Here is an 18029-nt window from a genome sequence, read left to right as displayed (position 1 = left end):
TTCTACTTCAGTTTACGTAAAAAAAAAATAACATCATGACACAAATTAAAGTTAACCTAATAAAGTAATAAGCCCTTTTCTTGATATGTCTATGTGTACTATATATTTTTTTTTTAAAAAGTTCGATGCACGATGAATACCGTGTTCATGCGAGATTCGAGGAAGGTTACATTTCAAAGGACTGTGATATAGGCAATCAACCCTAATGCAAGCACCAGTGGATGATTCCATGGTTCGAATCCATGACATATAGGTCACACAAATCCATAACATTTCAAACGCTAGCTTCTCCTAGGAGAACCTTGTCACCGTGAGCTCGAAAGAAACCAAATATATCATGTTCAAGTTCAATAATATAATCTTTGTTATAAAATAAAGACTGTAAAGTAAATAAACTGAAAACATATATAGAAAGAGACTGATATATTATTCAACTTCAGACTAATGTACATAATGAACTGAAAAACTTCTCTATTTATAGAAGAAAGGAAGCAGCTGCGAGGCTTTTCAGGAAGCAGCTGTAAGGCTTTTCTGGAAGCAGCTGCGAGACTTTTCTTGAGCTGCTTGTAAGCTGTCTGCAAGAGCTGCTCGCAACCTTCCTGTTTAATAAGAAACTACTGCAAATTATTTCATTGAGTTGCTTGCAACCCGCCTGCATCAGCTGCTTATAGATAAACTTCAACAGAGTACTAAATGGATAATCTTCATCAGGAAGATTATCTATAGCAGAGTAAAAAATGGACATCTACAATATAATAATTTCATAACACTCCCCATTGGATGTTCATTAAGAGGTATTGTGCCTCGTTAAAACCTTACAAGGAAAAATTCATTGGGAAAAATCCTAATGGAGGAAAAAGAGTACACATATTTAGTAATACGCATTTCTAGCTGCCTCATTAAAAATTTTACAAGAAAAAAAAACCATGGGGAAAACCTTAATAAGAGAAAAAGAGTATAACGCGTATTTTACTCCCCTCGATGAAAATCTTGTTTCAAATATTTGAGTCTCCGCATTTCAATCTTGCATACCATCTTCTCAAAATTTGAAGTTGGCAAAGATTTAATGAACAAATCTACCGGATTGTCACTTGAACGAACTTGTTGCATATCAATATTACTATTTTTCTGAAGATCATGTGTGTAGAATAATTTTGGTGAAATGTGCTTCGTTCTATCCCCTTTTATAAATCCTCTCTTCAATTGGGCTATACATGCAGCATTGTCTTCGTATAAAATTGTGGATCTTTTATCACATTCCAAACCATATTTTTCTCGAATGAGATGAATCACTAATCTCAACCATACACATTCCGCACTTGCTTCATGAATAGCTATTATCTCAGCATTATTTGAAGAAGTAGCAACAATAGATTGCTTTGTGGAGCGCCATGATATGATTGTACCTCCACATGTAAACACGTATCCGATTTGAGATCGAGCTTTTAGTGGATCAGATAAATAACCTGCATCAGCATAACCAACAAGATCTGCACTATCCTTGTTAGCATAAAATAAACTCATATCAAGAGTTCCCTTTAAATATGACAATATATGCTTAATCCTGTTCCTATGTCTCCGTGTAGGAGAAGAGCTACATCTTGCTAGTAAATTAACAGAAAATGCTATGTCAGGCCTTGTAGCATTAGCAAGATACATAAGTTCACCAATTGCCCTAAGATAAGGTATTTCGGGACCAAGGAGTTGCTCAGCTGCTTCTGGAGGTCGGAACAAATCCTTATTTACTTCAAGCGATCGAACAACCATTTGTATACTCAATGGGTGCACTTTGTCCATATAAAAGCGTTTTAAGATCCTTTCTGTATAGGCAGTTTGATGGATAAAGATTCCATCTGCTAAATGTTTAATTTGCATACCAAGACAAAATTTTGTCTTTCCAAAATCTTTCATCTCATATTCTTTCTTAAGGTATTCAATTTCCTTTTGGAACTCTTCTGGAGTTCCAATACGATTTATATCATTAGTATAAACAAAAAGTATAACAAATTCTGATGATATTTTCATTATAAAAGTACATGGACAAATAACATCACTTACGTAACGTTCTTTCAGCAAATATTCACTGAGGCGATTATACCACATGCGCCTGGATTCCTTTAAACCATACAAAGACCTTTGTAATCTGATCGAGTACATTTCTCGAGATTTTGAACTGTATGCTTCAGTCATTTTAAATCCTTTAGGGATCTTTATAGAGTTTTAATCAAATGAGTCATATAAGTTATGACTTGCATTTAAATGGCATGACATCTTCAGGTATTTGGACTGCAGGTCCGATCCTCACAATCTTTTACAATATTGTGCACTATATTGTATCAAATATATCGTCGAAGATCATTTTGTATTGGTTCCTAAGCGACATAACTTGTTGAGATCTCATCACTTTTTCTATTTTCAGGTACCTGGGCTTCTTCTGGAGTTTCACGAAATGTTATGTCGTGGGCTCTTCTAGAGCTCATTTCCTCCTCATTATGATTATTTTGATCATTAGCTCATATCATTTTTCAAGGATTGTTACCTTTAGAACCGAATGGTCTACAAAGCTTCATGTGTACAGTAAACTCTATCCTTCAGGGACTTTAATTTAATAGGAGCATTTGCAGCTGAAATATGATAATTAATTTTGGATCAGCAAATGCTTCTGGCATTGACATGGATTATCTTCAAAGTGAGGATCATATTAATGATAATTCGATTCATATAGCATATTTTTCAGCTATTCATTCCATTCCCCAAATGTTAGAAAAACTAACATATATCCCCAATCTTCTTTGAGAAACCCATCTTTGTGCATTATGGTAGAGAAATTAATCATATACCACACATTAAAAGATAGTAAAAATATTTGGCTTCTGATCTTAAACCAATTGTGAGGGGAGGACTTATCATATATTGTTGGTCTGATGCATACAAGTGCTGTTATATGCAATTTAAAAAATCTTAGACCAACACATGAAGCTTTATTCTCATAAACAATGGTTTAGCCATTAATAGGAGGTATTCAATGCTAAACTAGCTTGGATATGAACCAGCATCTTCAAGATGAACTATCTTGATTACATATTCTGGAAATTATGCTCTTAAGTGAGAAAAACAATTTCAAATGCCAAACTGCAGGTTGACAATAAACATACATGTAACCATCTTATATATGCATCTATAAGTGGTTCACATGATAGGTGAATGAACCCATATTCACCTTTTATATATTCCAGGATTCAAGGGTCTTAGTCCCAACTTTAGCTGGTATAATCAATTTATTATGAGAACAAACACCACATGAGAATTCTTGAAATAGTTCTTCAATATATGCTTATCTGAATTCTCAAATAGCTCATTTAAAAAAGGCAAATGAAAACTTCAAGTTTATCATGGCATGTGCTATTTCTTAACAAACTTCTGGTTTAATATGTCATAAACTTTTGCATTAGTAAACTTCTGATTTATTGTGATATATGATGTAGTACAAATTGAAGAGTAGGTGGGTAACTTCTCATATACATATTATTTTACCTCTATGATTGTGAAAATATGGAGATTTTCAATCTTCCAATCATTTGTAGTCTCAATATGATAGTCAAATATATTAGTAAACTTCGGTTTTACTACAACATATGTTTTGACCATAATCATATAATATGAATGTCATATTTGTATAGAAGCTTTTCGAGAGCCTTTATGTATTATCCACAATCTAATATTATTCAGACATTACTTGTGTCATGTGTCTTCTAGACAAACAGTTAGTTTTTCGAGAGTTTTTGATACATTTTGTACTATCAAATATTGCTCAGACACTTCCGGTATCATGAGAGAAAATCATAATCAAATGAAAAATATAAAACAATTGTTTAAGCACAAGAAAACACCTCTTCATAGTATTTTCCTACTTCAGGAGGAAATTTCAATTGTGTTACTTCTTCAGGAGCAAATTTAAAATACGAAAAATTGAGTATATATTCTCACAATCATATTACCTCTTCTGGAGGTGAAGCGTAATATATTTACATCAATAGCGCGCTCATATTTACGGCTTTATTAATATTGTCACATTCACTTCAGGGAATGATTAATATTTGTACAAAATTCTCATCCTTCAGAAAATCAAACATAATTATCTGAACGCGCATTAATCACATCAAATTGTGATACATCAACCTCTTTTAAAATATTTACTACTTTTGGAGCAAATTGAGGCGGACATGTAATATAGAGAATATTTATGTAGCTTATCTTCAATTATAACCATAGAAAACCTAAATTATCACTTCTGGTGGTCATAGGCATATACCACTTCCGGTGGTTAACAAAATTTTGTTACAATTAGATATACGAAACATAACCACTTTTAGTAATTATATAATTCTTGCAAACTCTGCTGGAGTTTAAGTGGATCTAACAATGTTATCCACTTTATAATCCTTTATTAATATAATTAGGATGGAAAAAAAATCAAAATAGGTATTATATACATCGCATATAACAAAGTAAGAAATGATAAAGATAATAAACTAAATATAAGCAAAAGGCTCAAATTACTTTACACAAATTTGGCCACTCTAGACGTAAATGATATCCACATCACTACCGCCAAGAAGAAAAGCTCACCACCTCAAGGACAATCTGCCTTATGATGCTTGGAATGAACAAGATCTAACCATGGACGTAAGAGCGTCGCCTTACATCGGAGAAGAACACTGAAATAGAAATTAAATTCGAAGTAAGTGCTCAAAATGACAGAGTCTCGTGCTGATAACATGTTATAAAATAAAAACTGTAAAGTAAATAAATTGAAGACAAGTATAGAGAGAGGTTGATATGTTATCAACTTCAGACTGATGTACATAATGAACTGAAAAACTCCTCTATTTATACAAGAAAGGAAGCAGCTGCGAGGCTTTTCAGGAAGCAGCTACAAGGCTTTTCAGGAAACAATTGTGAGGCTTTTCTTGAGCTGCTTGTAAGCTGTTTGCACGAGCTGCTCGCATCCTGCCTGTTTAATAAGAAGCTGCTACAAATCATTTTATTGAGTTGCTTGCAACCTGCCTACATCAGCTGCTTGTAGATAAACTTCAAGAAGATTATCTATAGCGGAGTAATAAATGGACATCCACAATATAATAGTTTCATAACAATCTTGCTTTTATCATAAAGAAAATTTGAAAATATGAAAGAAAACAAAAGAAAATCACGCAAGTAAACAAAAGACATGTCCATTATTTACAAGTGAAAAAGGTCAGCCACAAGCAAAATGATCCGTCATGTTTGTTGTAGGTTTTAGATAGCTCTTTAAATATACTTTGAACAGTTTTGGTCCTTCATATTTGTCAAAAGTGAATATTTTTAGTATTTATCAAATATTTAACAAACTATGACAGTTAAATGTAATGGGACTGTGACAAAAAAAGATTTTACCAAAAAATATCAGGTTAGTCCTGTCAAATATAAAAAATTGCAATAAAAACTACTCACCAAACACCTGGAATAGACGAAAATAGCAGAAATTGCACCAATCATCAGAAATAGACCAAAATATAATAGAAAAATATGCACCTCCAAATATTAATTCTCGTTAAACCTCTTCACAATTCTCATGAGGAATTTGTTATGTAACGATCCAACCGGTCGTTTTGAGCTCTAGCACGTCGTTCGACAGTTTGAGGCCATGAGCAACTTCACTTCAGGTATTATGACTTGTACGCGTGGTTGGAATCGAATTCCGGGAAGTTCGGAGTTGATTTGGAAAGAGAATTCTTATGTCGAAAGCCTTAAGTTGGAAGAATTGGCTAAGATTTGATTTTTGAGTAAACAACCTCGGAATCAGGATTTAAAGGTTCCAACAGGTTCGTATGATAATTTTGGACTTAGACGTATGTCCGGATCGGGTCTTGAATTATTCGGGAGCATTTCAGCGCCTATTGCGGAAGTTAGCCTTTAGGAAAAATTTCATACGTTTGGGTTAAAGTGCATTTCAGTGTTATCGATGTTCGTTTGGGATTTCCAAGTCTGGGTATAGCTCCGTATGGTGATTCTGGTATTGGAAGCGCGATCGAAAGTGAATTCGGAGGTCCGTAGGTCAGTTTGGAGTCATTTAGCTAAAGATAAAAATTTGAAGGTTTTTGAGAAGTTTGACAAGAAGTGGACTTTTTGATATCGGGGTCGGATTCTGATTCCGGAAGTTGGAGTAGGTCCGTGATGTCGAATATGACTTGTGTGCAAAATTTAAGGTCAATCGAACGTGATTTAATGGGTTTCGGCATCGAATTTTGAGGTTTGAAATTCTAAAGTTCATTAAGCTTGGATTGGAGAGCGATTCATGGTTTAAGCGTTATTTGATGTGATTTGAGTCCCCGAGCAAGTCCGCGTTATGTTATGGGACTGGTTGGTGTGATTGGATGGGGTCCCGGGGGCCTCGGATGGATCTCGGATAGTTAATGGATTGAAATTCAAAGTTGAAGAAGAGCAAAAGCAGCTAGTGTTTGGTGCAACCGCACCTGAGAGAGAAGGGCCGCAGATGCGAGCCCGCAAGTGTGGCTATGTGGTCGCATAAACGGTTTTGGGCAGAGCTGAGGTGGCCGTAGATACGAGGGTATTTCTGGATCTGCGAGCCCGCAGATGCGAGGTGAGCTCCGCAGATGCGGAATTTGAGAAAGGGCAGAAGGACCGCAAAAGCGGGTGAGGGGCTGCACCCGCGGAACCGCAAAAGCAGTCAAGTGACCGCATGTGCGAAAAAGTTGTGTCACGACCCAGAAACCAACCTGGTTGTGATGACACTTATCATGAAACTAGGTCAGCCAACCTATTTCCAAATACTCCATATTTCATTTAAAACTGTAGAAAAATAATATATTTTAATAGAAATCCGATAAAAGGTAAACGTAGGAATCAAACAAGCGGAAAAGAAATACCAGCCCGACCCTGGGTGTCCCTAAATCATGAGCAAAATACTACAACCATTCGAAATAAGCAAGACTAACATAGTCTGAGAATATCCAACAAATATACTATGACGAAGATAAAGAAGGAGAAGGCGGGACTGCGATCGCCAAGCAACTACCTCACTATCTCTAAGGAAGGTCCACCACTGAAATGATCAGCAAGCGCTACCATGACCCGAGATACCTGGATCTGCACACAAGGTGCATGCGGTGACGTGAGTATACCAACTCAGTAAGTAACAATTCCAAACTATGGGCTGACAGGTGTGACGAACCAAACCTCAACAGGTATACAAATAACTGTACGGAAATGTAGACATGCTTGCAGTTCAAGTAAAAACTCAATTGTAAGTAAATACAATATGACCGGTACAGAGTATAAAGCTCAGGAATCTCTAAGTACCAATGCACATATAGCATGATCAATGTTCCGCATGCCTCCACTCACAAGTGTTCAACCACTCGATACTGTATATAGCCATCCGACCTAGGGAAGATCCATCCCGGAATATATATACATCACTGACTGTAGTCATCCAGTATGGAGGAAGGCTATTCCAGCTATATGGAGAAGATCCATCTCCAGGTATAATTACTTCGTACAAGATCCATGTCCAGGGAAGATCCATCCCTCAATTTCATCAACTGCACTCACTGGGGTGTAAAGACTTCGAAGGGGCTCCTCTTAGCCCAAGCGCTATATCAAGCCAACGAAGGCATGATCAATATCTCGCTGCGGCGTGCAACCCTATCCCATACTGTCACTCAATATCAGGCTCTCGTCCTCACTCAGTCATTACTCTCCAGTCTCACACACACGAGCTCAAAAATGTCATGATACTAGCCCGAACAATGATATGATGTGTCAAATAGCAATAATCGACACTGAGACATGATATAATATGCATGAATAGGACTGAGTACAGAATATCAATGAAGCTAATAACATGATAGCAGGAAACGACCTCTCGGGTCTCAACAGTGTTGGCGTGAAGCCTTAACATGATAATTAGCATGATTTGCAACTCATTAACTTAATCACATAATTACAATACAAATATCAGCATGAAAGAGTCACTAAGCGGTGCCATGGAATGATCCGGGCCGCAATTCTCATGGTGTATGCCCACACGTCCGTCACTTGGCATTTGCGTCACCTCATAGTAATCATAGAACACATAGTTCGGGGTTTCGAACCCTCAGAACCAAGTTTGAAAGCGTTACTTACCTCCAGCCTAGCCAAACTCTAGCCCGCGACGCCCTTGCCTCTCGATTCGGCCTCCAAATGCCCCAAATCTAACCAAATCAGAACCATAACATCAATATATGCTAAGGGAACAAAGCCCACGCAAAAATAATCAAATTACATCAAAAACCCCGAAATTGGTCAAACCCTACCCTCGGGGCCACGTCTCGGAATTCGATAAAAATCACATCAATAGAATCCTTATCCTCTCACGAGTTCATACATACCAAGAACATCAAAATCGGACCTCAAATGGCCCCTCAAATCCCCAATTTACACTCTCTAATACCAAGCCCTAACTCTCCAATTTTAACCCTTAATTTCCCTTAATTTCAAGCCTAATCAGTAAAATAATGCCATAGAATCGAGTATTGAGTTCAAAAATCTTACCTCCAAACATTATCTCTTGAAACCCTCTTCAAATCCTCTCAAAGAGCTCTCAAGCCGACTTAATATAGTTTCTGGCCCAGGGATCCCGCACCTGCGGCCTAAATCACGCTTCTGCGAAACGCACATGCGATCAAGCCAACCACATCTGTGGTTTTTCATTAACTTCATCAGGGCCACATCTGCGTCCAGGAACCGCACCTGCGGTCCCGTAGATGCGCCCAACACACCGCATCTGCGGCCAAGCTCCAACTGACCCAAATCAGCTTCTGCGACCTCCTCTACGCATCTGCGGTGTCGCACCTGCGGTCCCCAATCTGCAAATGCGGAAACAACAGAACCCGAAAAATTCTGCAACTCCACTTAAATTCCAAATCTTCCGCCAACCTTCCGAATCTATCCCGAGGCCCCCAGGACCTCAACCAAAAATACAAACAAGTCATTTAACAACACTCAAACTTGTTTCAACCTTCGAAACACTCAAAACAACATCAAATCATCAAATCACCCTCGGATTCAAGCCTAAGGATTCCAAAACTTCCGAATTCCGAATTCGATCAAAAAGTCTATCAAACCTCATTCGAATGACCTGAAATTTTGCACACACGTCCCAAATGACACAACGAACATATTCCAACTTCCAGAATTCCATTCCGACCCCGATATCAAAATTCCCACTACCAACCGGAAAGTGCCAAAATACTAATTTCGCCAATTCAAGCCTAAATCTTCCACGGACCTCCAAATCACATTCCCATCACGCTCCTAAGTCCCAAATCACCTAACAAAGCTATCTGAACCATCAAAATTCACATCTGAGGCCTTCTACCCATAAGTCAACTTCTGGTTGATTTTTCCAACTTAAGCTTATTCAAAAGAGACTAAGTGTCTCATTCCTCTACAAAACCACTCTGAACCCAAACCAACCACCCCGATACCACATAATACAACTGAACAAGACATAAAGAAGTAGAAATGGGGGAAACGGAGCGGTAACTCATAAAACGACCGGCCAGGTCGTTACATCCTCCGCCTCTTAAACAAACGTTCGTTCTCGAACGGGTCAAGAAACATACTTGAAGCCTTAAATAGGTGAGGATATCTTCTCTGCATCTCCCGCTCGGTCTCCTAGGTAGTCTCCTCTACGGGCCGACCTCTCCACTACACTTTTACTGAAGCTATATTCTTTGATCTCAACTTTCGAACCTCACGCTCCAAATAGCCATTGGCTCCACATCATAAGTCAAATCACCGTCCAACTGAACCGTGTTGAAATCGAAAACATGAGACGGATTGCTAATATACTTCTAGAGCATAGAAACATGAAATAGTGGATGCACACTCGACAAGATGGGTGGCAAAACAAGCTCATAAGCCACCTCCTCAATCCTCCGAAGCACCTCAAAAGGCCCAATGAACCGAGGACTCAATTTACCCATCTTCCCAAATCTCATAACACCCTTCATGGGTGAAACCTTCAGTAAAACCTTCTCCCCAACCATGTAAGACACATCACGGGCCTTCCTGCCAGCATAACTCTTTTGTCTGGATTGTGCTGTACGAAGCCGCTCCTGAATCACCTTCACCTTGTCCAAATCATCCTGCACTAAGTCTGTACCCAAAAGCCTAGCCTCACCTGGCTCAAACCAACCAACTGGAGATCTACACCGTCTCCCATATAAAGCCTCATATGAAGCCATCTGAATACTCGATTGATAACTGTTGTTATAAGCAAACTCCGCAAGCGATAGAAACTGATCCCATGACCATCCAAAATCGATGACACAAGCGTGCAACATGTCCTCCAATATCTGAATAGTGCACTCGGACTGCCCGTCCGTCTAAGGGTGAAAAGCTATGCTCAACTCAACTTGAGTACCCAACTCTCGCTGCACGACCCTCCAAAATTGCAATGTGAACTGAGTACCTCTACTTGAAATGATGGAAACTGGGACACCATGCAGGCGAACAATCTCTCGGATATAAATCTCAGCTAACCGCTCTGAAGAATAGGTAGAACACATAGGAATGAAGTGTGCGGACTTGGTCAGCCGATCCACAATCACCCAAATAGCATCGAACTTTCTCAAAGTTTGTGGGAGCCTAACTACGAAATCCATGGTGATCCGCTCTCACTTCCACTCTGGAATATCTATCTATTGAAGCAAGCCACCCGGTCTCTGATGCTCATATTTTACATGCTGACAATTGAGACACCGAACTACAAATCCCACAATATCCTTCTTCATTCTTCTCCACCAATAATGCTGTCTCAAATCCTGATACATGTTCGCAGCACCCGGATGGATGGAATACTATGAGCTATGGGCCTCTTCCACGATCAACTCCCGAAGCCCATTTACATTGGGCACACATATCCGACCCTGCATCCTCAATACTCCATCATCACCAATAGTCACATCCTTGGCATCATCTTGCTGAACTCTGTCCTTAAGGACAAGCAAATGAGGATCATCATACTGGCGCTCTCTTATGCGATCAAACAAAGAAGACCGAGAAACCATACAAGCTAAGACCCGACTAGGTTTCGAAATATCCAACCTCACAAACCGATTGGCCAAGGCCTAAACATCAACTGCAAGAGGTCTCTCCCTAACAGGAATAAATGCAAGACTGTCCATACTTACCGCCTTCCCACTCAAAGCGTCAACCACTACATTGGCCTTCCCCGGATGGTACAAGATGGTAATATCATAGTCCTTTAGCAGCTCAAACTATCTCCGCTGCCTCAAATTGAGATCCTTCTACTTGAACAAGTGCTGGAGGCTACGATAATCAGTAAACACCTCACAAGACACACCATAGAGATAATGCCTCCAAATCTTCAATGCGTGAACAATGACAGTCAACTCTAGATCATGAACGGGGTAGTTCTTCTCACGGGGCTTCAACTGACGAGAAACATAAGCAATCACTCTACCCTCCTACATTAACACACACCCAATACCAACTCTCGAAGCATTACAATACACTGTATATGAACCTGAAGCTGATGACAAAACTAACACGGGAGTTGTGTCAAGGCAGTCTTGAGCTTCTGAAAGCTCGCCTCACACTCATCCAACCACCTGAATGGAGCACCCTTTTGAGTCAATCTGGTCAAGGGTGATGCTATAGATTAAAATCCCTGAACGAACCGAAGGTAATAACCCGCCAAACCAAGAAAGCTGCGAATCTCTGTGGCTGAGGACGGTCTGAGCCAACTCTGAACCGCCTCTATCTTCTTCGGATCAACCTGAATACCCTCACTGGACACCACGTGTCCCAAGAAAGCCACTGAACTGAGCCAAAACTCACACTTGGAGAACTTCGCATACAACTTCTCCTCCCTCAACCTCTGCAACACAACTCTCAAATGCTCCGCGTGTTCCTCCTGACTACGCGAGTATACCAGAATATCATCAATGGATACAATAACGAACGAGTCGAGATAAGGCCGAAACACGTTGTTCATCAAATGCATGAACGCTGCTGGGGCATTGGTCAACCCAAAAGACATCACAAGGAACTCATAATGACCATATCGGGTCCTGAAGGCTGTCTTAAGAATGTTCGAGCCCCTGATCTTCAACTGGTGATACCCTGAACGGAGATCAATCTTAGAGAATACTCTCGCTCCCTGAAGCTGGTCAAATAAATCATCGATACGAGGCAAATGATACTTGTTCTTTATTGTGACCTTGTTCAACTGCTTGTAATCAATGCATATCCTCGTAGTGCCATCCTTCTTTTTCACAAATAGGACAGGCGCACCCCACGACAACACATTAGGCCGAATAAACCCCTTATCAAGGAATTCCTGAGGCTGCTCCTTCAACTCTTTCAACTCCGCCGGTCCATACGATACAGTGGAATAGAAATGGGCTGAGTGCCCAGCACCAAATCAATACCAAAATCAATATCCCTGTTCGGTGGCATGCTCAGCAGGTCTGCAGGAAACACATCCGAAAAGTCCCTCACTACCGAAACTGAATCAATGATAGGAGTCTCTGCACTAACATCCCTTACGAAGGCCAGATAAGAAAGACAACCCTTCCCAACCATCCGGTGGGCCTTCCAAAATGAAATCACTCTACTAGGTACATAATCTGTCGAGCCTCGCTACTCAATCCGTGGCACCCCGGCATAGCCAACGTCACTATCTTAGCATGACAGTCCAAAATAACACGACACAGGGATAACCAATCCATGCCCAATATCACATCAAAGTCAACCATACTAAGCAACAAGAGATCCACTCGGGTCTCTAAACTCCCAATAGTCACTACATATGACTAATATACACGATCCACAACAATAGTATCGCCCACCGGAGTAGATACATGAACAGATGAAATAAGAGACTCGCGAGGCGTATCCAAATATGGGCAAAATATGACGACACATATGAAAATGTGGAACCAAAATCAAATAATACAGAGACATCTCTGTGGCAGACTGAGACAATACCTGTAATCACAGCATCTGAAGCAATAGCATTTGGTCTGGCTGGGAGGGCATAGAAATGGGCCTGAACACCACCTGATCGACCTCCCCTCTAGGGAGACCTCTAGCTAACTAACCTCCACCCCGAGCTGACTGAGCGGGTGGGGAAGTAACTGGTGCTGAAGCCGAAGGCTGACTCCTCTGCTGGGATGAGCCTCCCATAGGGGACAGAACCTCTTCTCCATACGCTTAACTGAGCTCCTCTATGTTTCAAATGCTCAGTGGATGAACCAGTAAAAAATCATGTATGAAATTTAAGTAGCATATAGACTGCTAATGAGTTGATATGCAAAGTTATCAACCATCCATTTCCCTTTTTCCTAATCGTATTTCTGTAGTTTTCAGATTCATTTATCAGCCCAGAAATTTCAGGTCCTTTAGTTGCTAGCTCAATCATGTATAGTTTTCCGTAATTTTTCAGGATACAGCAAATTTAGATGGAAGCAGCTGCTCTTTTCAAAGTTGTTGAAGCAGTAAGCGTTTGAGATCTTGGGATTGGACTTGACTACCTCTGTTAGCTTCATAATGCCAGTTCCTCTTGCCCCATATCCTACACCACCAACGCCATTTACACCGCCTGCTAACGGTACAACATTTTCCATTCACCTATTTTTGCTTGCTAATAATAATAATAAGACAAATAAGAAGGATAATATTGATGGTTGTAGTTGGAAGATCAAGAGTTCTTATCTAAATCTCCAACTCTAGAATCCAAATCAAAGTTTAATTTAGCATTTCTAGATGAAGTGTATTTATTAAATAGACCAAAATCAATTAACGTCATGGGCACCAATACTTTCTTGACTAGTAACTTGTTAATTGCTTAATAATTCTGAATTCAGCTTCAACTTTCTGATGAATCAGTCTCACAGTTCAGGAAAAGTGACCACTTTATAATAATGCGAGACCTGTTTGACTGTATAATATGGTGACTGACAGGTACACAGAGCCAGCTCGTGTGCTCTGGATGTAGAAATCTTTTACTCTATCCAGTTGGAGCAACATCTGTCTGCTGTGCAGTTTGCAATGCAGTCACAGCAGTACCACCTCCTGGTACATGTTCATTGATTGAACATTCATTTAAATCTTTAAGCTCCTAAAGTCCATTTACATGTTATGAACCTTAAACAGGCACTGAGATGGCTCAGTTGGTTTGCGGAGGCTGCCACACATTACTAATGTACATTCGTGGAGCAACAAGCGTGCAGTGTTCTTGTTGTCACACAGTCAATTTAGCTATGGAAGGTAAAGTGATTCTCCAGCTTTTTGAAATATATTCCATATATTACATATCCTTGCTAGTACAAGTAAGAATAAAATGGTATTGTCACAGCAAATCAGGTAGCACATGTGAATTGTGGCAACTGCCGCATGCTGTTGATGTACCAATATGGGGCACGATCAGTGAAATGTGCAGTGTGCAATTTTATGACAGCGGTAGGGGTAAGTATAAAATTCTCTTTAGCATTAAGTCCTTAAGCTTTTATGCTGCAGCCAATGATGAACTAGTATTCTGACACTACCAAAATTCTGCAATTCAAAGCCTAATTACCAGGATTTAATCCTTCTACAACAGGAACAACCTCATTTGTTCATCTTGGAAACATGGGACAGAAGATACTGAAATGTAACATAAAAGGAGGGGGAATTTCTAATCAAGCACCTTATATAACTAACCTTTTCAAAATAGAACACCAACTAGGACCTGCATATAGATTTTAAGCTTACAAAAACAACCAAAGGAATTAAATGTAACCTGTTAAGCTTGTTTCACAAGAGCAGGACTTGACGACCAAACAATTTATTTTAAAAAAAGAAGAAGCATACCCTGTATTTTCTTTATGGAAGAATCAAATACCGAAGTTTAACACAAAAACTAAATAATGAGCCTGAGCACCTTTAGGCCTTCCAAGAAAAGAGGCACCACATTTTCATTTTCTTTGCTCCCTTTTCTCGAATATTCAGAATAACTTATGACTAAGCTTCAATGGAGCCACTACAAACATGTATATACATGTTACTCCAACTTTTGTGGACCACATTTTTAACTGGCAATTCTGAAGCAGTTTAGTAGTTTGCAATAAATATCTCTAATTTGGCACATCTTATAAAGGTCTAGAAATGTAATTAAAAAAATCTGAAATGCCTGCAACAAGTTCCTGAAGTTTAAATCTAGGCAATATTTCTTTTCTCAAGCATTTTTTTTTCTGTTGATTTCCATTAATCCTACATTGTCAAGTATAACCTGATCCTTGGAAGGAAGTGTTTCCTATTCTCTTCTTCTCCCTTAAAACAATTACGGAAATAGTACTAGTAATAGTCTTGGCAGCAATAGTGGTGATGGTAGCAATGTGCATATATGTACTGTTTCTTACCCTTACGACAGGTCATGTCTGTTCAACTATAAAAGATTAACTACTCCATGGTATTACGTCCATTACGTCCACTCCCAGATTCGTTAGGACTAGATATATGAATCCTCTGTGTTCATGTGGCTCTACAATATTATTCCACTCTATCCAAAATTTCAGTGTGATGGAATTTAATAAACCTATCAGTACAAGTAGCAATGAAACCAGTAATAATTTACTTCCACAAATTTCTTCTATCGAACTGTAGTGTTCTTGTAGATGTACAATCAGTAATTATTACAGTTACAATCAATGTATGAATATACAAAAAAGTTCTACGGCCTTTAAAGCATTCCTTAAGTTTTTAAATTTTACTTGACGAAGTGTTCGCTGGATAATACAGGTTTTAACGAGCACAACTGAGCAAAAGCTTAACAGCTAATTTTAAAGCAGCTGAGCCAGTACTACAAACTTCTATGACTGAAGTTGTGTTATGTCTCAACACAATTGCAACTACCATCCACCAGAGGAAATTTCTACTCACTACAAGTATAGAGCTACTATAGAGCTATATTTCCCTCGCGTATCTGTAATATGAATAAGCAGTTTTGCAGGTTGGGCCTACAAAAGGTTTGTATATAATGGTATTGCGTTTGTAAGTCTAGTTAAAAAATCCTGGAAAGTAAAGCCTCCTTTTCACCTACCATCATATCATTTTGATTTTGGGAGGCCTTAAATACAATTTCAAAATGTCTCAATTGAAATAATTTCAAATTGATGCAAAAAAAGCATCCAGATGAAAGTCATCTTATGACTGTCAAATGAACTTTCTGGACTAGATTCATATCTACCATAAAAAAGAAACAAAGGGAAGATATCAACATTTCATTGGTCAGTTTTGATCAAGAAATTAAAAATGAGTGTTTAAGATATGACTATTGAATTGCAAGACCTGAATGTCAACATCAGACATCTTAGTTTAACAGAAGAAGATCAATGCCTCCACCGTACTACAAAAAGAGTTGCTGAGGGCTAAAGGGGGTTCAGTACTTTCAATTAGATAGGCAATCCAGCCTGGTTTCCCTCTGCCACTGGTTCCTTTGCTAGAACCCACAGAAACAGAGAGGAGGTATATCTCAAGTTTCATCATCCCATGAACTAAGCACAAAATTAATGAGAAAATAATTTAAGAAGTCACTTCAATATACACATGTTTTCAGAAATTACCCACTTCAACCACATCATTTAGTTGCTTGTATGAGTTGTCTCCCCTGTCATATCAGTAACCACAAGCTTTATTACTTTCTTGTCTTTATTGTTAGCCTATGATGCAATTGTTTTCCCCTAATTTCGGATAACATTCACTAATAATGAAATCTTCCCTGATATTACCAGAAAAACCATTGCCGAGATTCCGAAGTAAATGTTGCACCCAGCTATTGTGACCACATGCAACTGACACCAACATCGAGTCACATTCATTTCCTTCCACACATCAGTTAATTGAGGGAGCCACAAAGTTAAGCTGTTAGAAATTTGAACTAGTCACACCGCTAGACAAACCAAATAGGAACTCAACATCCTAACTAGTGCTACTTTTAGCAGTCTGCAAAGATTTTATGACTTAAGTTTAAATCATACCTTTTGGAATCAGAATGCAGTAAGAAACCTCTTCATGAGGAACATTATGGGAGTCCATATCTATTTTCTTTTCTTAATAACTATAACCACCGACAATATAAGGACATGACCAGCCCTGCTAAAAAATTAATCGTGCCATTCAAGAAACTAGCTAACATAGTGTGTAGCCTATGGATGTATATCAACACCCAGTCTTTGTCCAAATGAAGATATAAATTTAAAATATCTACTAATACGTGATTTCCACATCAATGGGAACTTCAGGACCATTTAGATGAAAATGTTGTGCTTGATTTTCCAGCACATGATAAGACAACAGGAAAACCTTAATTTGTCCATAATATGATCCTTTCACATGGGTGATCTGGGCATTTTGAGCTCTGAAAGCTACACCTTTGATTTTAAAAGAGAATCAAACTAAACAAAATATACCTTTTCATCAAAATGAAAATGATATCTTCACATAGCATGGAACTGAAATGGTCTGTAGAGGGTTCTTCCGTTTGCCCCTAAGAGATAATCCCTGTATAGGCTATGTACTCAGCCCTTTTCTGAATGAGCAAAGACTAGAGTCAGCACTTCATCATGACAGATGTTCCAGTTGTTTAGTTTATTATGTACTTCGCGAAGTTGTCACCATCTTATCTAATGATGACTAATGGCTCAACTTGTCGATGCAATATAGGGCATATGCAGGTTCAGGTTACATACTTCTTTTTCTTATAAGATAAACTTTATTAAATAAAATGTGAGTGAAAAAAAATAAAAAATAAAAAAGTCCATACCAAGAAGGTAGTGATAGGCAGAAAATGTATACAAAAAGAAGTTGGATATTCCTTCACTAATTATGTAGACCATCTATGAGAATTTATTATATGCATTTACGTCATATCCCATCTCTTTCCTGTTTACCATTCTTATTCCTTTTGGACAAAAGGA

At 38.8% G+C, this 18029-nt stretch overlaps 1 protein-coding gene across 2 annotated transcripts; it reads left to right on the top strand.

The window, feature by feature from the left end:
* Window positions 1-13623: 13623 nt before the first annotated feature.
* Window positions 13624-16152, top strand: LOC104233995 (protein LOL1). 2 transcript variants are annotated; one of them, XM_070152759.1, is made up of 5 exons: window positions 13624-13684; window positions 14038-14151; window positions 14230-14343; window positions 14432-14541; window positions 15853-16152. In XM_070152759.1, exons 1-5 carry the CDS (start codon window positions 13624-13626, stop codon window positions 15889-15891), a joined length of 438 nt encoding a protein of 145 aa, XP_070008860.1. In that variant the 3' UTR covers window positions 15892-16152. The 2 variants fall into 2 exon arrangements, with proteins under 2 accessions (XP_070008860.1, XP_070008861.1); XM_070152760.1 differs by lacking the exon at window positions 15853-16152 and having other exon boundaries at window positions 14432-14660.
* Window positions 16153-18029: the final 1877 nt, after the last annotated feature.

Source organism: Nicotiana sylvestris, chromosome 7 (genome assembly GCF_000393655.2).
Source record: "Nicotiana sylvestris chromosome 7, ASM39365v2, whole genome shotgun sequence".
Classification (NCBI taxonomy): Eukaryota; Viridiplantae; Streptophyta; class Magnoliopsida; order Solanales; family Solanaceae; genus Nicotiana; species Nicotiana sylvestris.
Note: the sequence above shows the minus strand (reverse complement) of the source record. Positions and strands in the feature narration are given on the sequence as shown.